Source organism: Hippopotamus amphibius, chromosome 4, assembly GCF_030028045.1.
Source record: "Hippopotamus amphibius kiboko isolate mHipAmp2 chromosome 4, mHipAmp2.hap2, whole genome shotgun sequence".
NCBI lineage: Eukaryota > Metazoa > Chordata > Mammalia > Artiodactyla > Hippopotamidae > Hippopotamus > Hippopotamus amphibius.
The window spans coordinates 145,458,287-145,484,514 of record NC_080189.1 but is presented as its reverse complement, the minus strand read 5'-3'; the positions used below and the strand labels follow the sequence as shown (position 1 = coordinate 145,484,514).

Sequence of the window (26,228 nt, the reverse complement as noted above, 5' to 3'; positions counted from 1 at the left end):
TCAATGAGTTGAAATGTAAAGTCATCAATATAGATAGGACCTACTTCCTGTCAGATTCTCAAGTCTCCTTCTACCCAGTAAACAGTATGAAATACATTTCTTATATTCAACTCCTGAACTACCAATGCTTAGGAATTCAAAATAATATTAAAGTTAAAAAAAGATGCTCCTCCACAGTAAATCTCAAATCTCCTTATGAAGGCTATGTTAGGGTACTCAAAGTATCAAATATAAAAACAATGTCCATAGCCCATTAGCACTGCAGAAGTACCTAACACTTGTATGATTCTACTGCATAAAATTTACAAACACCAAATGGCAGGCTAAAGTATTGTTATGGTGGTTTACAGAATGTTAGACAAGATCTTTTTGATCACTGTCAAGCAACACTAAATCTTCATGAAAAGCATAGCATAATTACATTTTGGGAAGAATATGATCTGTAACATAATACAACAGCTTAGCCTCACTTACATAGTAAAGGCCTGTAATGACTAAGCCAGGTAGGCCCTGGCTTATCAGATTTTAATTCATTTTATACCATATCCACTTTTTTTCTTAGCTAAATTTAGATTAAACTGCTTTTCAGTGTTACAATATATCAAATTCTTTTTAAATTACTGTTCAAGGCAGGTTAGAATGATTCAGCATCTAAATCTTAAATCCAAGAGCAAGAAATGCAGCTGATTTTTTTTTTCTAAAGCAACCAAATCTCACTCAAGAAAATCTACTTGTATAGCCAGAGAAAAAGAGGAAATTCGTTTATATTAGGTAATTCAATAAAGTATATGCTATGAAAATGAATAGCTGAACAATAGTTTTAAATAATGATATAATCAGTGACTACATTTTGTGACTGTGCTTTTTTTTTTAGTAGGTGAAAAGCATCTTGGTTCACTTAATGTTAACAGTTCATAATTTAAGTAATACGTTTTAAGAAGACACTATCCTTACAAAGATCCTTACCTTTTCAGATTTCTTTACTTACTACCTGCAAACAATAGGTAACAGAGCTTGCCTCTGCTCTTCATTCTTTTTTTACTAACATTTACTCACAGCTTAAATAAAACATTATGACTTTTACAAAATTAATAGCTATAACAAGAGCACTATTTCCTACTTACTATTTTATAGCCATCCTCTCTAACCTTACTACAAAGCCTTTTAACCCTCTTTGTTTAAAATTTCAGGTTTTTGGGGGGTGGGGAATAGGGAAAATGCATTCTGAAAGGGATACCAATTAAAAGTATTAGCAAAAATAGACTATGTATTTCAGTATTTGGCAATATAAGATCCTAACTTCAATGTTAATTAAAAAAACAAAACAAAACCAGACTGCAACAGTTCACACCCTGAAAATGTGGCCTATTTACTCTGAAAACATATAATCTATAAATATATACAGATAAAATACATAAATCACATTTAATATTTAGACTTTAAATCCCGAATTTTGCCAAACTGTCATTATCATTTTCATTTCAAAATCTACCTTATGTTTCAGAAAAATAGCCTTCATCCTCTGATATTCTAAAAATAGACTCCTACTGTCTCTTTTACATGAAACAATTACGCTTGGTTACGAGTCCTACCATATCAGCCGAATCATCAATACCTAAAATTCTTATTTAACCTTACTTTTGACAATCAAAATGGTAATATAAAAAAAAAAAATCTTACCTATGTGCTGCATTTTCTTTCACATGCAAAATGGTTAGATTCCCCTTCTACTTAATCAGTACAGTGTCTGAACATTTTTCAGTCTGACTTGCAAATATTTGCTTTCCCTCTTAGGGCATAGCATCCGCAGGGTTATACAGCACTACTTACATTCTCTTCCACATAAAAATCAGACATTACATGAAAGGAAAAGAAAGACAGCCCATTTCAAAGCATCTGGCAAACCTCCACTGGCAACCTGCCAAGCCTCTGCAAAACCTTCCTGTCCTTCCGAGCATGCTCACTTAAAACCAACAGCACGTTACTATGGCAACTCTGTAGGCAGCCTGTAAGTATGAACCGCCATTCTGATTTCAGAGTGCAAAAAAACCAAATACTGCAGGGGAAGTGAAAGGAAAGAAATACCGTCTGCCCTATATCACATACAAGTATACTCATTTCATTTCATAAATTATTATTTGTGTATGTAAAACAGAAACAAGCATTCCACATTTTCCAAGTAAATATGTTTCATGCTCAAATAGGTCTTCTATTTCAGTAAACTCATTCTCTTTGTCTGCCCCTAAGCCCCTTTACCTCATAACAACCAAAAATATACTGGACAGTTTATCCCACATGACAAAACACTGTTGAATAAATGGACAGCAATATTCGTGTAAGCAATGATGTGGTACTTCATGAATGATTTCCCATAATTACATACACATTCTCAACAACACAGTGATATTACAAAGAAAACCATTAGCACTTATAAATACAATCTAAATCTTTTCTATGATTTATCCAACTGCCAAATAAAATATTCTTTCAGTTTAGATAGGATTTTTTAAACCCCCATTAACCTTGAGTTACTGTGAAATGTCAAAAAGAGGAGAGATTTCAAAGTTAAGACAGACCAGACCTGGGTTCAAATCTCTGTTCTCCACATTTCAGCTGTGCCATCTTGGGAAAGTTATTTAACCTTTCTGACTCTCATTTTTTTCTTTAAAGTAGAATAATAACAGTTACTCCACCTGACAATAATTTAAATGAGTTAACACATGTAATATACCTAAAAGTTACATTTCCTTCCTCCTTGGTTATTTGGAAAAGATGTCAAAAAACAAAACAAAACAAACAAACAAAAACCAAGTTTGCACTTGTTGCTCATTTAACCTGAAAAGTTCTTCCTTGTAATCTCTTACCCACTAAAAATTCTGATTTGCCCACTAAGCTAAAAGCCAAAAAGCTCCCTCTTCCCCAAATAAGCTAGAAAAAGACAGCAACAAGTAATGTAAAGAATCTAAACACAGGGAAAATATACAAAGGTATTATTTTTTTTAGTATTAAAATGTTTTTATATATTACAAACATGAAATTCCACCTACCATCTCTTCTTCTTCCTTTTTGGCTTCCTTTTCCTTCTCTTCATCATTTTCTTCAGCTGGGCCATCTTCATCATCACTGCTGGATGACTCAAGGATTTCACTTATATCCATTTTCCAATTATCAGGAACAACTCTAGTTTTTAAGAAGACGCTTGCTTTCTGCAGCCCTGAAAGTAAAAATGTACTTCAGCAGTTGTTATGCAATTAGCACCACAGAATAAGAGAAAGCCATGACATTCAGAGGCAGAAGATCTGGATTCAAATTCAGCTATACAGTAAATTTAAACATATTTCATAAGTTATAATATCATATTAATGTTTATTTTTCTCTAGGGAATACTGTCAGAAATGTTAATGATAAAACATAAAAACTGTTACAAGTCAAATACTTTATCTAGACATTAAAAAAAAGGCATTAAAGAAGAGTAGATATCAACTCTAAACAGTTAAAATGGCACCAGAAAATATTGTCCTGCTTTGGTCACTTAATTTGCCATTTAGAGTCACATCATGAAATAAATGGACTGATTCATCCTTATTTTACCTGGTTTAGCAGAGAGCTCAGATTCAGGTAGATTGAGAATGTCTACTTCCTTGATATCCTTTCTTGCTATAGAATAACTAATTATAGAGAAGAATAAATGGGAGGGAAACCATTATTAAATAAGAATTATCACTTAAACAGTCATGTTAACACATAGAAAATATAAATCTCAAAATCAAAATTATTTTCCCTATAAATTGTTTTAAAAAGACCATATAGGGCTTCCTAGGTGGGGCAGTGGTTAAGAATCCGCCTGCCAATGCAGAGGACATGGGTTCGATCCCTGCTCCAGGAAGATCCCACATGCCGTGGAGCAACTAAGCCCGTGTGCCAAAATAAAAAAGTTTAAAAAGACCATATATATCCTAATCCTTAATAAAGGGCAAGAGGTAATATAGGCAAAGCTAACACCTTAATTCTAAAGATTCACACACTCAAAGTACACTAATTTGAGAGCCTCACATTTGTAGTATTTGTGGTATTTATGCAACCCTCTTACACACAGTATGGGGTAGTTTATATCAGCATGGTGTTTTCCTTATAGCGTTTATTTTGATCTTTCATATTTCTCAAATTTACTGTTCAATTTAGTAAGAAAAATTTAATAGAAGGTAATATTAAAATTTTTATCATTATAAGATATATGATGGTATCAAATTTTTCACAGAGAATCACAACTCAATAAATATATAATTTTACCTTTTTTTTGGAAACAAAGCAAAGCTAAGGTTAAAGAAGGTTTCTAAAAATCTGACTTTTTTAACTTAATTTTTTTTGGAGTTCAAAATCTGACTTTTAGTCAGAAAAAAGTCAAAATAATTATTCTAGTAACATAAATTCTATTAAAAGTTAATTTCATGTTTCATAATATGAAATAGTACACATAATAAAAATACAGAATTCTTACAATTAAAAAGAAAATCAATACTATGCTTTATTTTAAAATTTTTAAATATTATTCTCACATATGGTTGTCCAGTTTTTACATAAAAATTTTAAGTAAAAAATAACCTACATTACAAACAGTCAAAACATGTTGGGTAACAACTTCTCAGTTCAAGAAAGAAACTTTAAAAAATAAGGTCTTGATTTCCATTTTTTTCCTCCCGATATAACACTATTAAGTGATTCATTACTTACAATTTAGAATCGATAAATGACCGAATTAAACATTGGTCTTTTTTCACTGTAATATCATCATTACAACTGGGAGATACTACCTGAAATATAAAATAAAAACAGATTGATTACTATTTTCCCTGCTCAAAGAAAGAATATATTAAAAAAAAAAAACCAATTCTGGATGCCCTACCTTCTTGAAAAGATTATTTTTGACAAGAAATAGGTTCACTGTCAATAGCTTCCAATAATAAATTACTAACAAAAGATCACCTTATAATTTTTCTTTAGCATACTGGTTTTCTAGATATTTAATTTATCCAGTCATTAGATTATAAAATGAATAATTAATGAAATATAAATCATAATGTGACCACTTAAAAAAATCAGGATTCTAAGCCAAATAATAATAACTCTTTTAGTGTCCAAAAAACAAAACATATGATCTATGATGAAAATATGGCATATTATAATTTTTTTTAAATAAAATACACTTAAATCAGGATCTATTTTGAAATCTGGCTATTTGTTTTAAATAAGCAGCTAAGTTCCCATTCTTACCAAGGCATGTACAATTCTTAGTAACTAAACAAATCAGAGAAACTCTGAGTGAAGAACTTTTAAATGTCTTAACTTTTAAAAATAACAAATGTCTTAACATTAGTAACTAACCAATCTCTGTATATTCTTTACAGAATTTAATACTTAAAAAAAATTAAAGTCTACTAATAAATTGTTGAACTGTACCTGATCAACATAAGCTCCTCTGTGGTAATCTAGCACCAACCACAGGAGTTTATGCAATGATGGAAATGTTCTCTGTCTGCACTGACCAATACAGCAGCAATGAACCACATGGGTGTGAGCACCTGAAATGTGGCCAGTGCAAGTGAGAGACTGAATTTTTAATTCTATTTAATATTAATTAAGTTACAATTTAAACTTAAATAGCCACATACGGCTCATGGCTATCATATTAAACAGCATATGTCCAGACAATTAAAAATTCTTGGCAGTCATATCAGCTATCTTAACATCAGATGGTATTAAATGTTTGTCTGTTAGGTGCTGGTAGTTATTAGACTAATAATGTAGATGTGTCTGCCCTCAAGGAGATAACACGGAAATGGAGGGGTAAATACAAAAAGTATACAAAAAGAACATAACAGAGGCTAAGTACAGTGATACCAACTAGGCATAAGATAAAATATCAATAAAAACACCTAGGAGGCAGATTTAACCCAACCTGGGCAGGGAAAATGTATGGCAGCAAAAGCTTAAGGTAAGTCCTAAAGAATGAGTAGCCAAGGCTTAGTTACCTCACCTGTGAACCACTATAATGGCCTCCAAATTGATTCCTGTCACCTCTGCTCCTTTCAGTAGCAATCATCCACCACACCACTGCCTCATTAACACTCCTAAACGTGCAGCTCAAATAATGTCACTCTGCTGCAAAATTCTATGCAGAATTATGTCCAAATTCTTTAGATGGAACTTTAAAGACCCTTCTGCCCTCGATCCAAATTATCTTCCCAGTCTTATTTCCTATTATGTCCCTATTCACATCTAATATTTAGCCAAAATGGATTCCCAGAGCACACAGTTTCATGAACAAACTCCCTGCTTTCCTGCTATTACTTATTCTGTTTCTTCTAAGAAAATTCTCTAGTGAGGCTCTGCTAACTAACTTTAAATCCTTCAAGGCTCATCTCAAAAGCTTCATGAAGGTTTTTTTTTCTTTCTTGGATTTCCTTCAAATAAATGCAAGGTCTCAGGACAAGAGGTCCTAATATTGAATGTATACTATTTTATATTACAGTTACTTGGATTATTCTATGCATTACACTATAATCATCAAATGTAAGATTGATTCTTACTCATCTTTTATCACCTGGGAAACGATAAACCTATTGAATAAATAAAGGCATCTTTTTTTAAAATCTCCTGGCGAATTATGACCTGAGTATTCTGAATCCAAACCCATTTGCTTGTCAACCTGTACAACTGAAAGGTTCAAAGGATTTTCAGACTTTTCCCATGTAAAGTAAATCTATTACATAGGAACTGAGTAATATATATACATGCACATAGAAACTTAATTTTAAAAATGGTCTCAGTTCTTTAAAGGAGTCTAATCTAATTTTGGACATATTTTGTGCCAAAATTATTATTAGAGATATTAGTGATATCAAAACTCAGAGAAGAAGGGGCATGCTTATGTTAAAATGGTTAGGGGAGAATGTGCAGAAAAGGTAGGATCTGAGCTGAACCTTAGGACATATTTAAGAGGGGAGGAGTAAGAAGAGAAAAGGGAGATAGGTATTACCAAGTATTATTGATTCTTCTCGTGAAGTAATTCTCTTGCCCATACCTTCTCATTCCTTCCTCAAGTAAGCAAAGATTAGTTTTCTCTACCAACCTACCCAAGATTTGCCATTTCTAAAGCCTAGGTATACCCATTTTTTCCCTAATACTCTTTGTCATATTCCAATGTCTGCACCAAAAGTTTTTAAAATTACTACGTAATATTTAACTACTACATAATCTCTGAGATGTGTGTAGTAAACTCCTTGAGGGCAATGTTTTACAAGTCTCATACCTCTTTCTTTTCTGAGGAGCTAAGAGCAAAGCTGAACTCACCGCAAATCCTCACTAAATACTGATTGATTTAAGGGGTAATGGATTGGAGAAGTGAAGTGTCTTATACAGGGAGCAGAGCCTAAGTAGATAGCTTACACTGAAGATAGGAAACAAACTAAGAGCTAGGAATGACCTCCGATATCCATCTAAAGAATGCAGAATTGACCCATTACACAGAGTCAGCACAGGGTTTTTTGAGAATGGGACCATCAGGAATAAATTAATATTTTAAAATTTCTCTATAACAATTACTTCTAGAAAATAAGTCTGAATTTAATAAAGAAAGCATTCAGGCATCAAGTTCAGGAAAGCTGGAGGTAGGTACTATATACCAGGTGAAAAAAGGTGGTAGGAACAGGGTAAAAAGAGACCACTAGACACATTTTGAAGGAAAAACTGAAAGAGCCCAATAAATATTTGGTTACAGAGAATTAAAGAAAGGAAATAACAAAAGAAGACAGTGAAGTATGTGGGACCTGGGTAGGATTGCTCAATTTTGCAATAAAGTTTCAAACTAAATTTGTGTAGCACTCTCAAAATACTTTAAATGCTTTCTAAAAATCCATGTTAAACAAATATTTTAAATGGTTAATTAACTCTGCAAAGAAACCATACTTACCAAAGCAGGATACCATTCACTCTTCTCAGATGTAGATACCACACTTACGACTTTTCCTAACAGTTCATCATTGAGACGTCGCTTATCTTCATCTTCCTCTTCACTACTTTCTTCTTCTTTTTCATCTTCGTTACTAAACGTTAGAATAACTTTGTCATGACCTTAACACAAACCATTTTTGATACAGTCACTACCCTGGGGTAGTAGCTACTTCATTCACATTGAAATTGAAGAAATGGCTACTTCCCTAGCCCCACAGAAGCAGTCCTGAGCTGCCCATGGTAACTCTGAGTCCACTTCAATGACAATCTGGACTTAGACTCTCATGCCAACCACTGGCTGGGTCAGAAAAGCTATATCACCATGAAGTACTTACTGTGCTAAATACATTTTAAAAGACTGCCCTTCCACTTTTTATGTATGCCAGATTCCAGATAATATAAGTCTAATTTTCTAACAGGTTATGGAAAGATCTCATCAAACACATCAGAAGGTTTATTTAGATAATCTATCTGGATAACTAAACAAACCCACAATGAGGAAACATCTACAAGACAATTGGCCTGTACTCTTCAAAAATGTCACTGTCATGAAAAGACAAAAAAAGACTGAGGAACTTTTCTAGATTAAAGGGGACTTAAGAACCACATAAACTAAATGCAATGCATGATCCTGGACTGAATCCTGGAATCAGGGGATAGTATAAAGGCTATTATTGGGGCAAGAGGCAAAATCTGAAATATGAACTACATATTATTAGATAATAGCATTCTATCAATGTTATCTGTTCTGAATTTGATAACCATACTTTGATTATATAAGAGAATGTCTTTGTTCTTACATAAACTATTTAGGGGTAAAAAGTCATGGTGCTTGCAAGTTCCTCTCAAATGGTTCAGCCAATTAAAATTATTATTAAATAAAAAATAATTACAATATATGTATATAAAGAGAGGAAATGATAAAGCAAATGTGCCAAAAAGTTTTAATAATTTAGTGAATCTAGATGATGAGTACATGAAAGTTTATTGTATTATTCTTACAATTTTTAAATGTGAAATGTTTTTGAAATAAAAAGGTTTAAGAAAACATATACTCACTTGAAATAGCAAAATAATCTTATCAATTAAGAAATTTGGCAATGTAACTCAAAACAAAAATAGCCTTTTTTAAAAAGAGGTTGTGATCATCATTCCTATTGCTTTGTCCAAGAATTAAGAACAAAGTCTGCTCAGGGTAAAATGTCTAAAACAAGTATACAAGATGCTGTGGAAAGGTCACCCCAACAAATTTAGCCACTGCAGAAAAACCACTTATTTAATGTTGTGATAACTGAAATGTTACTGCACATGAAAGCACTCACACAGGCAGGGAGGACCTCCTTCCTCTGTTCATCTTCTTTGCAATTACTGGAGTTCCAAAATGCTCCGGATTTGTTAATGGAAGCTGGTCAAGTGTCTGGATAAGAAACAGACAAATTAAATTACCTTCCGCCTCTACATTAGTAGCTGTTGTTCAGTTCAAAAAGTCTATGTCACTTTACCTCACTCTCGGCAAAATGTCTCTCTCCTTTTAGGCAAAGTGAGGTTCGTCTCAGTGTTCTCTCATCACCATCATCAAACACTGCAATAAGCAAAAGGTATCAGAGAGTTTATGCACACTAAATAAAATGTAACTGCACAGAATGCTATTGTTGCTATTTACCTGGGGCTTAAGAATCATTATTTGTTAGTTATGCTTCAAAACCTTTTAAAATACACACACCACATCTTTCATTCTATAGATACCAAACAAATACAGGTTAATGGCTGCCCCCAACTGCTTAAAGTGTCTCCATTCATTTTTTCAATTTCTACCACTACAGAGCCACCTTCTTAAACCATTAGCTACCTAGTCAAAGCACAGATATTAAATTACCTTTAATCCTAGAAGAACGAGCAAAAACCTGGTTTAAAAAAAAGAAATATTATGGGTTTTTTTTTTTTTGCAACAGTTATCAATGGAGTATCTCTAACGTCCAGAAACTGTTTGACTTCTGGTAATGCTGTTGGTTTACTCTACTGCTTCTACTTATTTTCATGATAACCGACTATAATAGAAGTACTGGCTGCCAAATTCTGAAGTCATAAGATTCAACTTTTTTCTTTTGCTAGAGGGGGATGCAAGAAGTTTAGAAATAAAAGCTGAAACAAGGAAACACCAGAAAGATGAAAATTTTTTTAAATCTAAAAAATAAGTCATAATTGCACAGAAGCTTTCTCAAGTTTTTATTTCCACTACATTTAAAAGAAATCATACTACTTGGAAAGTATATGTAAATATTTCAAGGAAATGGGAGCAAGGAATGTAACAATTTATTACCAATGCTCTTCATGTATCTACCTATATATATTATTTTGATAATTTTATAGGTTTAATTTTTCAGAAATGTACTGATTTTAACATCTAATCTTCACAAAGAAAATGTTCTCAGAAGACACCTGCCACCCAGCATTATGAAAAAATAAAATATAAGACAGAATATAAGAATCAACAAATATTTATATATATTATGGAAAACGCATATACACAAGAAAGCATATATAAACAAAATAATTTTTTTAAGATTTAATCCTAATTTTTATAATTCTAGATGTTTTTGCATTTTTTTTCAATGTTTTTCCATTGTAACAGAATAGATTAATGTTAGGAGAGGAAAATTCTACATTATCTTGACCTAGTAATATCTTACAGGGACTTCCTAGGTGGTGCAGTGGTTAAGATCCGCCTGCCAATGCAGGGGACATGGGTTTGATCCCTGCTCTAGGGAGATCCCACATGCTGCAGAGCAACTAAGCCTATGAACCACAACTATTGAGGCCCTGTGCCGCAACTACTGAAGCTCACGTGCCTAGAGCCCGTGCTCCGCAACAAGAGAAGCCACCTCAATGAGGAGACTGCGCACCACAATGAAGAGCAGCTTCCTGCTCACTGCAACTAGAGAAAGCCCATGTGCAGCAATGAAAACCCAATGCAGACAATAAATAAATAAATAAATAAATAAATAAATAAATAAAATTTTTAAAAAGAATCTTTACCTTGTTATCTATATAATTACAATCCTGAATTTTTTTAAATGGTTGTTTTATTAGTAAAAACTTTCCTTCAAATCATAAACTTTTTTCATGCCAGAAACTTATCTATGTAAGAGTACTCAACTTCTTCAATATTTATCTACCTCAGTCAGTTCTTTCTCTTAGACTAAAGACACCTAGTTTAGATTCTCTTACATGCAGAGAAAATTAAAAGCTCCTGATGCACATATCTAAAGAACCATAATAATTTCACAAAATCATCTGTTATACATTGTCAATGATGCAGAAATTAATGACCATCTGCAGACACAACAGGATAAAACACAATATCCTCCAACAATCACATCACTAATCTACACTTGATTTACAGTGTTCTAAACATGTGTATCACAATTATGATTTACATGGTGTCATCAAGTCTGATAAATAAACCACTGCTCTGTGAAAAATGCAATATCATGAAACTATCATACCAAACTTAAAATAATTCTTCATGTTATTGTTATTGTCCATAAGTATGCTACAGAATAAAACTTAAAGCTCCAATTTTACTTAATGTCTACAATACCAAAGACAGTGACACTGGACACATACATATACACTCGTACAACCACATTTAAGTGGTAGAGGTGTGAGGAAGGAAAATGAAAATGTAAGACCAATTACTAATATCCAATTTATGCAACGAAATCTTTTCCACGTTTTATTATTAATCAATGGCAGCCCCAAATCAAAGTGCTCTGATGAGAAATTTTAACAAGTTAACATCCTGAGTTCTTGTTTTTTTACATATTCACCTTGAAATATATCAGATTTTTGAAGGAAAAAATTAATTTCACTGCAACACAATTTTATCATGGTTAGAAATAGGGTAAGGACCAAAGGCAACTGTGGTACAAACAGCCATTTTACAATTTTACATGGAACCCTTCCAACTTCAAGTGAAGAAAGAGAAACAGAATTTTCTCTGTTTCTCTTTTAAAAAATTTTTTAAGAATTTTTTTAAATTCATAAAACTATACAAAGGTATGTATTTGAGTACTTTATACAAGTTTGTTGAACCATATAACTTCTCAAGATTTTCTGAAAGATAAATAGAGAAGCCAACAACATAGTGGACCTATTTAACCATGACATCCCTGATTATCAAAATCATTAAGAAGTTCCATCTATAAGAAGTTTCCTCTAGGGAATTCCCTGGCTGTCCAGTGGTTAGGACTCTGCACTCTCATTGCCGAGGGCCTGGGTTCAATCCCTGGTCAGAGAACTATTACAAGAAGCCACGAGGTATGGCCAAAAAAAAAAGGTTTCCTCTGTAATTTCCATGTTAGAGGTATCAATCTAAATGAACACATACTTTGAAGGCATTGAACTGTGACTATGGCATTTTGATAAGAGTGAAATAATTGACTGGTGTATATATATAGTATATTAAGCTTATTTTTGCTTCAAGATGTATATTACAGCATGCCAAGAGAAAAAAAAGGTCAGAGCATAAGGATTTAGTAATCATAAGACATGAAATGTCTTATACTTGCCAAAAATGGCATTTGAATAGATTATTCACTGAGTACAAGAGAAGAGATACTACAAAAGTTGTATTTCTGTTAGTATATTATATGTAAATACTAAAACCTAATTTGAGGGCAATGACAAAGCAAAGACTCTCTCTATAACATTAATTGTACTAGACAAAATAATGCTAATGCAAACAAACATACAAAGCCTAACCCTAAATTGTTAGAATTCAAAGAAACAAAAGCAACAGGGATTTAATCTAACTACTAAATACGAAAGAACTACCTGTTATCATAGCACTGTTAAATGCTGGAGAATAATAAGATAGTAACAACAGTAAATTAATTTTATCTATGCAAAGATACAATTGGCTATTACTTATTAAGCTTCTACTATGTCCTAATCACCACAGCAGCCTCTACAGGGGAGGAATCACTATCTTCCTTCTATAGATAAAGAAATTGAGAATTAGAACGTTCATCTATGAGCTACAACTTAGTTAAGGGGGAATCATAATAAATAGGTATGAAACAAGCATACAATGAACACTGGGAAGGAAGTTAAGAATTCTGAGTTTGATAAACAACAAGGTCCTACTGTATAGACAGGGAACTATATTCGATATCCTATGATAAACCGTAATAGGAAAGAATATGAAAAAGAAAGTATATATATATATATATATGTATAACTGAATTGCTTTGCTGTACAGCAGAAATTAACACAACACTGCAAATCAACTTATATTTCAATAATAAAAAATAATAATTTTTTTAAAAACCTTCAAACCTTATCTTGTTAATAAACAAAAAATACAGACAAAAAAAAGAATTCTAATTTTGTAAAGATAAATATTATTGTTATATTTGTTTATACCACTAATGATTAACAAAACATTTCACAATAGAGTAAAAACTTTAAAATTAAAAATATATGCATATTCTAGGTAAAACCAATAATTCTGTTACTCATAAAATCATCTGTAATAATTATGGAAGTCCCTCAGCAGCTAAGATCAAAAACTTTAGAAATCTGGGAACTTAAGAAATTAACATTCAAATGTATAATTATATTAACAAAATATCATGGGAATGCTAAGTCTTATAGAAGGCTATTTAAACAATGGGTTAAAGCCTATCACAGGATTGAATAGATTTGTTATTTAGTACTTTTTTTCTTAATGAATGATTTTCTAGTCAGCCGAATAACAACTTGACTTTGAAAACATTTTGTGGTTGATTTTGGTTATAACAACATTTGTCATAAGAGGTTCCAATCAAATTAAAAGCCTTATAAGCCTACAGCACATTTTACAAAAGTCAGTTCATTCACCAGTTTAATGTAACCATCCACCACACCTTTAACTTAGAATTTCCATGAGATCTGATAAAACTGACGAGCAAAACAATAACAAGGCATGAAAAAAATCCTGAATCTTAAAAAGCATTTGTCACAAAAGTCTATCAATGACTGAAAAGATTTTAGTGTTAAACTTGATATATGATATATGTGTTTATGTACATTTATATATAAATTATTTAAATTAAAAGCAACTTTTTCCTTTATATTTTCCTTATTTTTCAAATACGTGTTATTTTTATATTCTAAAAAAGCAAAAGAACAGTTTTAGAATGTCTTACTGACAGTTGTATTTGCCAGGAATTAAAGGCAACATTCAAGTGGAGATATGAATTCTAATCCCAATTTTGGTAACTTTTTTTTTTTTTTTTTGAGGTATAGTTGTTTTAAATGTTGTGTTAGCTTCTACTGTACAGCGAAGCAGAGTTCCCTGTGCTGTACAGCAGGTTCTTATTAGTTATCTATTTTATACATATTAGTGTCCAATTTTGGTATCTTCTGAATGGCTGGACAGATAACAACACACTTCCATACATTACAGATTCCTTATCTTTAATGCAAGGAAAAGAACTGCCAAATGAATAAACTGCTAGGAAGCACTGTTTTATCACAGAAAGAGGAAATATTTCGAAGTCTCAAAAAAACCCAGAAATTCATAAACTGGTGCTATTTATCATTGAACATTAGAGACAAGGTATTCTTAGATTTTTTTTTAATTGAGTTATATTAGATTCATAATCTTTTTCGAAGTTGGTTATTCAGCTGTAATAGGAAAAATTAATACCTGTATTATATAAGGAGTTATTAACACTTTCTCAGATAACTTTTGATCACTGATGATTATAACTCATATTTAATTCAAACCAGCTGTGTGGTATCCCCTTTTGCTTTATTTTCAATAGTCTGACACAATTTCAAGTTCTTTTAAAATCAAAAAACGTCACTTTTAAAATCAAAAAACGTCATTGAGACCATTAATAATACCTTAAATACTTTCTGATTCTACCGATATAACACTTTGCTAGGAATTAGAAATTAAGACAAATTCCAGAAAAAAGCAATTAAGTAGGCTCTCATTTAAAGAAAAATATATAAAGTCTATGACCTGTGACAGATCACACATTTTATTTTGCCATCTTTTAATAAGGATCATTCCTTATGTGGCCTACATCCTTCAATACCTAAACATTCTTTATAGCAGAGTGAGTATACTTAATAGTGCCTCTTAACATCTTAAAATTCTTTGGTCACTGTCTCTCATTTACACAGATGCAAAAGTCTTAAATATTTTGGGTTTTTCTCCCCAAATTAGTCTCTGTTTCTATAAATGTGGTCTGTTTTTCTAAGTGTGTACTACCTGAATTAGATTCAGCCAATGTGCTTATAAAAAAGAAAGATTCTTGGGTTGCCATTCCAGACCTAATAAATTGGAGAGATTTGAATCCTCATTTTTTTAAACAAGCACCAAGTAAGTGATTCTTATGTACACTAATGCTTAATATGTGAATCCCATGCAATTAAGATTCTAAGCTCTTTGAGAACAATAATTATACAATTTCTTCTGTAATTACCTATCATAGAAAATCACCATAGAGAATGCTCTGTAGCAACTAGTTTTCATCAATACTAAAATGCCATTATGTAACGCATAGGGATTGCTATTCATAGTTGAAGGATTATTCTGAGGTGCAAAAATCCAAAATGTGAAAACCTGAAAAGTATTGCTTCTGCAGAAGCATGAGCATTATATCAGTAAAATGTCACAAGTATTGTCAGTGTAACCTTGATGTTGGGCACCAAGTAGGATGCATATTAGCATGTGAACCTACATCATATAATTTCCCAAGATTCTGCACACAGCAACTCCTGTTATTTTTACCACTGCTTTGTTTAATACAGCAAAATTGTATCTACTTAGTCTCTAAGATTTAATGTTAAGCTTAGTTTTTAAATCTCTAACAACTATAAACAGCCACAACTAAGCCTTCTAAAGATATATAGTTCAGAACAGTAGCACCGTTGTGAGACAAGGATGTCCACTCTCGCCACTACTATTCAACATAGTTTTGGAAGTCCTTGCCACAGCAATTGGAGAAGAAAAAGAAATAAAGGGAATCCAAATTGGAAAAGAAGAAGTAAAACTGTCACTGTTTGCAGATGACATGATACTGTACATAGAAAACCCTAAAGAGGCCACCAGAAAACTACTAGAGCTAATTAACGAATTTGGTAAAGTTGCAGGATACAAAATTAACACACAGAAATCTCTTGCATTCCTACACATTAACAACGAAAGATCAGAAAGAGAAATTAAGGAAACAATCTCATTCACCATTGCAACAAAAAGAATAAAATACCTAGGAATAAATCTAACTAAGGAGGTAAAAGACCTGTACTCAGAAAACTATAAAACACTGATGAAAGAAATCAAAGATGACACAAACAGAGAGACAGACCATGTTCTTGGATTGGAAGAATCAACATCGTGAAAATGACTCTACTACCCAAAGCAATCTACAGATTCAATGCAATCCCTATCAAATTACCAATGGCATTTTTTACAGAACTAGAACAAAAAATTCTAAAATTTGTATGGAGACACAAAAGACCCCAAATAGACAAAGCAATCTTGAGAAAAAAAGATGGAGCTGGAAGAATCAGACTCCCTGCCTTCAGACTATACTACAAAGCTACAGTAATTAAGACAATATGGTACTGGCACAAAAACAGAAATACAGATCAATAGAACAGGATAGAAAGCCCAGAGATAAACCTACGCACCTATGGTCAACTAATCCATGACAAAGGAGGCAAGGATATAGAATGGAGAAAACACAGCCTTTTCCATAAGTGCTGCTGGGAAAACTGGACAGCTACATGTAAAAGAATGAAATTAGAACACTCCCTAACACCATACACAAAAATAAACTCAAAATGGATTAAAGACCTAAATGTAAGACCAGACACTATAAAACTCTTAGAGGAAAACAAAGGAAGAACACTCTTTGACATAAATCACAGCAAGATCTTTTTTGACCCACCTCCTAGACTAATGCAAAAAAAACAAAAAAACAAAAATAAACAACTGGGACCTAATGAAACTTAAAAGGTTTTGCACAGTAAAGGAAACTATAAACAAGATGAAAAGACAACACAGACAACAGAATAGGAGAAAATATTTGCAAATGAATCAACTGACAAAGGATTAATCTCCAAAATATATACAGTTCATGCACCTCAATATCAAAAAAAAAACAAGCAAATCAAAAAATGAGCAGAAGACCTAAATAGGTATTTTTCCAAAGAAGACAAACAAATGGCCAAGAGACATGAAAAGCTGCTCAACATCACTCTTAGAGAAATGCAAATCAAAACTACAATGAGGTATCACCTTGCACCAGTTAGAATGGGCAGTGCCAGAAAACTTACAAATAATAAATGCTGGAGAGGGTGTGGAGAAAAGGGAACCCTCTTGCACTGTTGGTGGGAATATAAATTGATACAGCCAGTATGGAGAACAGTATGGAGGTTCCTCAAAAAACTAAAAATTGAATTACCATATGACCCAGCAATCCCACTACTGGGCATATACCCAAAGAACACCATAATTCAAAAAGACACATGCACTGCAATGTTCACTATTTACAGTAGGCACTATTTACAGTAGGCAGATCATGGAAGCAGCCTAATTGTCCATCGAAAGACGAATGTATAAAGAAGATGTGGTACATATATACAATGGAACATTACTCAGTCATAAAAAGGAACAAAAATTGGGTCATTTATAGAGACATGGATGGACCTAGAGACTGTCATACAGAGTGAAGTGAGCCAGAAAAACAAACATAATATATTAATGCATATATGCGGAATCTAGAAAAATGGTACAGATCAACCAGTTTGCATGGCAGACATAGAGACACAAATGTAGAGAACAAACATGGACACCAAGGGGGGAAATATGGATGAATTGGGAGATTGGGATTGCCATATATACATTACCAATAAGAAAAAAAACATTAGGGCTTCCCAGGTGGTGCAGTGGTTGAGAATCCACCTGCCAATGCAGGGGACACAGGTTCGATCCCTGCCCCAGGAAGATCCCACATGCCGTGGAGCAACTAAGCCTGTGAGCCACAACTATTGAGCCCATGTGCTGCAACTACTGAAGCCCATGTGCCTAGAGCCCGTGCTCTGCAACAAGAGAAGCCACGGCAATGAGGAGCCCGCACATCACAACGAAGAGTAGCCCCCACTCACTGCAACTAAAGAAAGCCCGCACACAGCAAAAAAAAAAAAAAAAAAAAAAAGACCCAACACAGCCAATAAAATAAATAAATAGATTAAAAAAAAAAAGAAAAAAACATCAAATTGTACACTTTAAATATATGCAGTTTATTGTATGTCAATTATATCTCAACAAAATTCTTAAAAAAAAAAAAGAATAATAGCACCATTGTGAACTAACACCAACTTCTAGGAGGTCTAAGAATAAAAACGGTTAGAAAATATTAGGTAAATACAGCAAATTGCTACTACTAATAGAAGCCACAGAATAAGATACAGGAAGTACAATTTTCAACCAAAGCATGTTCTTCACAGTTTTGAGCATCAACTAGAGATGAATGATATTTACCCAAAGCAACAAATCAAGTAAACTAAAAATAAAACTAAAGGGTCATTTCTTTTCCTTCTGCAAGGAAACCACAACACTATAATTACATCTTTTAAACCAAGACATAGATGTAAAAACCAAATGCTATAGATGTTCAGTGTAAAGCCAACGATTGGATGTTATCCACAGGATTGTGTAGTCTGAAAATACTGAGAGGAGATTTGGAAATCTTAATCAGTGCTATTCTCATTGACATAATGACAGCAACTATATAGGTACTACATTTAGATTTTTATTTACATGCACTGTGACACTTGTTGCTACTCACTACAGTAAAGTTTTTTAAAGCCAGTATAAGCTTACGCATGGGATGTTAAGAATGCATTCACATTAGCAGCATTTATATCTTTCTTGAAAGGTGTTACTAAGAGAGTCCTGACTGCATTGAAAATCAAAAATTAAGCTATGATCACCTAGGCTTGAATCTACTCTGGCCAAAAATTTTTTAGTCTGTAAATTCTGTGGAAACATCTACACTACCCTTATATAAAATAGGCAACAATACAGTAAAAGCCTGCTACTATGCCATTTTAATAGTAATTCCAGAAAAAGTTTAAAAGTCTTTGATGACTTACAATTCTAAGTTGTATTGACTTTTCTAATGGAAGAAAAATAACCACATAATTTAACTTTCGTGAAGGGAAATATCAAGATAACCTAAAAAAAGTACATCCTTGGATGAAATAGCCATAAGTGGCCAAGTCACTATAAGGAGATAATTGTATTCTTACTATCAGGGTGTCATTAAAATTTTAGCCATCTATATCAAGTAAATTGATAGGAAAGAATACATATTTCTCTGCCAAGGTAACGATTCAATGTATTTACAAAACAGAGCGATATATATGAAACCCCCAAATTAAATCCTATATATTAAATTACTTAACTACTTACCCACAGTATACCAACTAGCATCTGTCAACTTGCTGATAACAGCTTCCTGAAAGGATCCATCAGAGGTCCTTGTTTCAACAATGGCTCCAACCTAAAACACAAAATCAAAATTTCATTACCTAATTTAAATAAACCAACCAAATTACTCCTATCAACTATATGACCTGGGTTAAAAAACTATGGTAATCTAACCTTATATTGGCTTAGATCTCTATCATTTATAGTGCTCATACATCTATCATGCCATTCAAGTCCCAAAATGCTTAGGCTTAAGTAAGATAGTTATTATTACCCCTATTTTATACATCAAAAATTGTGGCTCAGGAAGAGAGAAAAATTTGCAAACAGTCCAGGATGAGAACCCAGTCTTGTCTTATTTCAGAGCTTTTTTTTACTACATCATATTGCCTTCAAGAAAAATGTGGAATATAAGAATCAAAAAAACCCCACAGGACAGCAAAAACAGCTTCAGTTTTCTTTCATGTAAATATTGAACATTGGATTCAGCATTTGTATTTAAGGGACCTTTTAGATAAAGGTTCACCTGGAGAGAAAGGAATGGACCAGTTGACCTTCTTTCAGCTTCCAGACCTTTGTATATAAGATATTAACCAACATGGTACTCTGACATAACAAACATTTATAACATAAACAAATGGCCAGAAATGGATGGAAAAACATAACATAGGTATTCATTAAACTGAATTATTAAGTCAATATAGTTTACTTGGTAAGTCAGAACAAAAGAAGATTCAGACTTCTGATACTAGTATATTGCACTTAACAAGCTAAACATCTGTGGCAACAATATGAAAAACAAAATGAAGTATTCAGTCCAAGAATTCAAAACAAAAGGTAGATGAAATGCATATTCATATATATTAAATTACATCTGTAAGATGTTTAATATTCTTAAACTAAGAATTCAGCCACTGTAATATCATAACTTACACTAAGTATACAACACTTCATTTGTATTTTGTTTTCTGATTAACATTTTTTAACATTTCAAAAGTGTATCTACAAATGTATAATTCAGTAAATCACTGTATTTATGATTCATCATTTCAGATTTTAAACTGTATACAATACGTACTCTTAAAGGACCCTTTACTTGGTCATCTTGCACCAACTGTGTAGTATTATCCTGCTTCAGGAGTACCTAAAAAACATTTTTGCACAGCAGTTCAAATGTTACTTTAAAAACAATACATCTATGGTAACATTGTAACAAAAATGTCTTTAATCTATGCTTTCTTAGCATCCTGTGGTTACCTCTGGTATAATACTTATTACATTGTATTTATGTTTATTGACCCTCTCATTCACTGTGAGCTCCTTAAGGGCTAGAGTCATCGGCCTCACTATATCCCCAGCAGTTAGAAGCGTCAATGCATATTACAGGCACTCAGTAAGTGTTTGCTGAATTAACTACAGAAGGTTCATAATCTGTAGTGATTATTGTAAAACCTTAAAACTGCCTTCATTGCTTTTCATCAACTAGTCAGAAAGATTCTGTCACCAAGTATATTAAAAAAAAAAAAAAAAAAGAACAGTATCAAACTTTATTGCCTACATGCAAGTTAAACACATTAAAACCAGAAGTCTTCTAGTCCTTTATGAAGTAAACCTAAATAATAATCTGATATGCAATTCAGTCACAAATAAATGCTCCCTTTAAAATATCAAATTGTACGCTTTAAATACATGCAATTTATTGTATGTCAATTGTTATCTTAATAAAAGTTCTTAAAGAAAAACAAAAACAAAAACAAATAAATGCTCCCTTCTACTACAGATCCTCCCACATATATAGGGTAACCTGCTCTGCTAAGCAAGAGGGGGAATGGGAGAGAGAGATGGAAAGGGAGCAAGTACCACAAGGGGAAACTTCAAATTCTAGGTAATTTATGTATGATAAGACCTCACCAAACAATCATTGTATTGGTTTTAAATTAAATAAGTTAATCTATAAAGAGCCACAATACTAACAAAGTTAAAATTCTCAAAGAATTCCAAGTAAATATTTAGTAAGCAAATCCTGTATAGCTGACATAGTAAAAGGGCTAGATGAAACAAGGAAGAAATGAATGTCAAAAGACATCCTAATAATACTTGAAGAAAAGTTTCACCAGAAGATGAAAATTTAAACAGAATGTTTATAATAATCATAGATAAATCTGTCTGCCTACCACACAAGTCGCATTCCTCTAGTTCAATGGTTCTCAAACTTCAACATGCATCAGAAATACTTGAAGGGCTTGTTATAACACAATCATTGGACCCCATCCTCAGAGTTTCTGATTCAGTTTGTGGGGGGTGGGGGCCTGAGAATTTGCATTTTAAACAAGTTTTCGGGTAAGGTTGATGCTGCTGGTCCTGGGTCCACTGTTCACTTATTCATTCAACACATTTTGAGCGCCCCCTATGTATAAGGCACTACTCTAGGTATTACAAACACAAGTCAAACACTTCCTCCTTTCATGGTGTTTAATTTTTGCACGAAAAGATCACATATGTATGTGAAAAGCAAACTGCAAAACTGAAAGTACAGCATGATCCAATAATAATAATAACATCAACACTGTTACTGAAAAGCACAGCACAAAATTTGTTAGAACTCATCAAGTTTCTTTGGAGTAATATCACAGACGACCTCCATGAACTTTATTATACAGCTCTACAATGTTAAAAAGTTTATAATAAGCATGGATTACCTTTGTAGCCTAAGTAATTAAGATTATTAAAAGCATTTATATAGAAATATTACTAGGAGGAAACATGAAAATGGTAATAGTCATATTTCCTGAGATCAACTATGGGTTTTAATCCTTCAGTACTATATTTCCAAATATTGTCCAGGAATAAATAATTTTATTTTTCTGCCCATAAAAGCATCTTAAAAATAAAATTCTCAAGTCATTTTTATCGGTGTTGAAATTATAATTCCAACTGTTTTGTTTTTAGTAATCTATTGTTTTTTTTAATCACTTGAAATCATCTCTACCTGAATAGTACAGAAGGAGAGAAAATAGATTATAGCCTAAGTAAGCATGCTACCACAAACAGGAAAGATCCAAATGATGGGAAGTGTCATGAGTACGGTATTTCATGGAAGCAGCTGGAATAATTTCTCATCTTGAGTTCTTCATTTCCCAATTCTTAATGTGCTTTTCCTATAGTTTTGTATATAACAGTGCTTTCACACAGTAATGATTCACTAAGTGAAGTAATGATTCAATAAATAAAATGTTGATTTGCAGTCTCTCCATCCCTAATTCTCTTCAATCAAGTTAATAAAGCTGTTACATTCAAAAGAAAAATTACCTTAACTTTTACCAGCCTTTTCACAGTCTTAATTTTTGCCTCACAGAAGGCACCTCGGTACTTGGCACTGACATCAGTTCCCACTGTCAGGTAGGCAGGCTCATCCGCCGCCTGATGAAAGAAACATAAAATATGAATGTCACTACTATTTTTCCCTACTCCAACCCCAGGTCTCATCGAAAGGTTCTGTATTTCAAGTAATAAGAACATTATTTGCTCGTTAATATCATTGATAATTTTAAAAATATCCCTAAAGCAAACACTTTATTAGCAATCCTTTACTTTATAAACTATACCCTGATGACATAAAACAATTTAAATTGTAACTAGAAAGCATCAGTAGGGAAATATAATGTTTTTTCATCCAGGTACAAAATGATTCAACAATGTTATAATGTATTTTAGAAATGAAAAAATTTAAAAATCCAGAAAAGGTATATTTATATTGAGTCTCATAAAACTCTAAGTTATTCACTTATGGCCTCCTGAAAATTTTCTTTTCCAATTAAAAGAAATATTGCTCTGAAAAGTAACACTAACAAATACATAATTAAATGTTTATTAATATAGCTACATAAAGGCAACATCTTTTTGGATACACAATAACTGTACAGATAATAAATGACGCCAACCCTTTTCATAACGAGCATTATTTAGAAAAATCATCCGCTAAATGCTGCATTTTAAAGCTTTAAGTCTAAATTAGCTGATGAATGCAGAGATATGAACTGATGGTAGCTGTACCAGTTTATCACGCTAATCTTGGTATATTTAAAAAAGAAAAAAAAAAGGTTTCACAAAGAATCATCTACTTTAAGCAAATGGCCATGATCAGAATGATACATTGAAAGGTGTGAGAAATTTCACTCCACCATTCATTTTAATCTTGACAGTAACAGAATGATTGCTATCTTAATCTGTCATTTTACCAATTCTTTTCAAAAGTTAAGTGTATTCATACAAGCTCAATTCAACACTGCTAAGTGCAAAGGTGACAGTGTACACTTTAGAGAAATACTTTCAAGTAGAAAATGATTTTTCATTAAATTTTCCCAACTAACATTAAAGAGGGTACACTGTCACTTCAAGGAGATAGGAAAGCAAGAGGAAGTTTGGGAAAATACTGAATTTCAGAGCTTAATACACTGAAACAGAAAATGAATAGGTAATTGAGTTTAAAGTTAGTGCATTTACGAATAACACAAATTGAAGAGAAATACTTTCTGCAAATAAATATCTGACCTGACACACTCAGTGCCACAGAACTGCAGGATGTTATATCTTCCTTTCCCCTTACACATCACACAGGATATCTGCAACATTAGTTGTCTCCAGAATTTTTTTGTTAGATATACATTTAAAATATTTACTATAAGGACTGAGCTGAAATTAAGTATTAGTAGTCACAATAATAACATATAATAATACTTAGTTTCAGTTCACCTTCAAATATTTCACCCACAAAATTTCACTTTATCCCCAGAAAAAATGATATCTCCCTTACACAATCCGCACATTCCTTGCTTACAAAATCGCACTGGCCCTGGGGAAGAAAAAAAAAAAATCAAAAAATCCCCCAAAGAACCAAAGCAGGACAAAAGCTTTACTTCTGCAAAGGCTGCTGCCAACACAGGAAGTGTTTAAAAATACTAGCCCAATGGACAACAATGGAAAGGCTGCAGCAGCCTTTCCAAAGTGCTAACAGCTACGGAGAGGGGCCCAAACTGACCGCATTTAGACACAATAATCATCTCTCGCCCATTCAACACGTCCTCATTTTCAGAAAGTGCTGCTTAGCAGAGGAATCAATTTTGAGTAGCAAAAAAAAATGACATTCCCTAGCACCAGCCTGACGACAGGCAGTGTCCAGGGCACGAGGTGCGGAGCAGCGTCGCCTCTACTTACCTTCATTTTCACTGGTGATCTGTGGGGTTCCAGCTCAGCGAGCTCTCTCCTCCGTCGCTGGGACCAAGGGGAGGGGAGAGACAGGCACAGGATCAGTCCACGCAGGGGAGCGACCCGCGGACGGAAAGTAAACAAACGCCAGCGGGGAGGGGCAGAACCCTCACCGGGGAAGGGGTAAGACCCCCTGCGAGGGCAGCCGGGACGCAGGGGCCGCGCGGGCGGCGAGAACCCCACGGGCGCCAAAGGGCAGCGGGCTCCGCCGCGGAGTTCGCCAGCGGCCCACCGCGCCCCCGCCGCGCTCGCCGCTTGCACCCGGAATGCTCAACTCAGAGCCCCAGGACCGGCCGCTCCGGAAAGGCGCCGGGCGCCGTGCGGGCTTCCCCGGGCCCCCCCCGAGGCGCGGTCGCCCGGCCTTCGCCCGGCCGCCCCCCGGATACCCCGACTTCGGCCCGCGCCCCGCCTCCGCCGCTCGGCCCCCTCGGCCCGCCCCGGGCCCGCGGTGGCGGCAGCGGAGTGTCACGGCGCCATTGCTCTCCTTCCTCCGCTCTGCACCACGTCGCGAAGGAGGAGCGCTTCTTCACCTGGAGGGGCAGGGGCCGTGGCCTTCAGCCCCGAGGCGCGCGAGGGAGGGAAGACCCGCAGGGGGGGGGGGAGAGGGCTGGGGGGGGGGGGGGCGGAGAGGAGGAGGGGAGGCGGCCCGGACAGGGTGTGGGAGGGGAGGGGAGCCGCACAGCGGCAGCCGCCGCCTCCTCCCCGCGCCCGCCTCAACTTTTTGTACGGCCCAGAGCGGTACGAGCCCCCAGTCCCTCGGGTCCCGCCGCGCACTCCACGGCGGGGGGACGCGCCGCGGACTTGGGGGCCGGCTTCCCCCAAGCAGCCCGCTCCTCGCCTCGCGGAAGCAAAGTTAGCGGCGCGGCCAGCCCACAGCCATTTTCCCGGGGAACCCGGGGAAGCGGCCGGGGAGGCAGCTGCGGCGGCTGCTCCCGCACTTGCTGCCGCTGCCCCACGACTTGCCCCTTCCCCTGCGCTCGCCGCCCCGCTTGCCAAGCATCCCCCGCCCCACCTCCAAAGCTGCCCACTGCACCGGGACCCCTGGCAGCAGCACCAGCTGCTAGTGCCGCTCGGTCCATTCAGTATCCCCCGCTTTCCTTCTCCCCACCTACCAACTGCGGGTGAAGTGCGAGCTGTCAGCTCCCGGGTCCTCCGCCCCACTGATCCCCGTGAGCCCCCGTCCGGGTAGCACCACTCCCGGCCGCCGCGGCAGTTCCTGCACCCGGTTCCCCACTCGCCCGATTTACTGCCACAATCCACCAAATAACAAGCTGTTGAGCAGACTCGCTTCTACACGAACTCCTATTGGCTGCTCATGACGCCGAAGAGTTTCGGATTGGAGCTCGCTACCTGCCGTCCTCATTGGATGTAGCTCTGAAACTTCACGGATTGGTGCGAAAAACAGCAGGTAGGACATCTTCCACTTATGATTGGCTGTCTCCGAAGACCAACGTTA

At 34.9% G+C, this 26,228-nt stretch overlaps 1 protein-coding gene across 3 annotated transcripts in view; it reads right to left on the bottom strand.

Moving 5' to 3' along the window:
- ARID4A (AT-rich interaction domain 4A) overlaps positions 1-26,061 on the bottom strand; it is a 59,058-nt gene extending 32,997 nt beyond the window's left edge. Inside the window, exons 1-11 of one of the 3 annotated variants that reach the window (XM_057731667.1) lie at positions 25,885-26,061; positions 24,722-24,778; positions 22,817-22,927; positions 20,586-20,651; positions 19,490-19,580; positions 9,513-9,592; positions 9,333-9,427; positions 7,970-8,102; positions 4,732-4,811; positions 3,592-3,668; positions 3,048-3,214 (exon numbers count right to left, since the gene is read on the bottom strand). In XM_057731667.1, the coding sequence (XP_057587650.1) occupies positions 3,048-3,214; positions 3,592-3,668; positions 4,732-4,811; positions 7,970-8,102; positions 9,333-9,427; positions 9,513-9,592; positions 19,490-19,580; positions 20,586-20,651; positions 22,817-22,927; positions 24,722-24,727 (906 nt within the window). In that variant the 5' untranslated portion in view covers positions 24,728-24,778; positions 25,885-26,061. Of the gene's footprint in view, positions 1-3,047; positions 3,215-3,591; positions 3,669-4,731; positions 4,812-7,969; positions 8,103-9,332; positions 9,428-9,512; positions 9,593-19,489; positions 19,581-20,585; positions 20,652-22,816; positions 22,928-24,721; positions 24,779-25,302; positions 25,332-25,884 lie in introns of those variants that run through there. The other 2 variants (XM_057731669.1, XM_057731668.1) reach the window with 2 other exon arrangements.
- Positions 26,062-26,228: the final 167 nt, after the last annotated feature.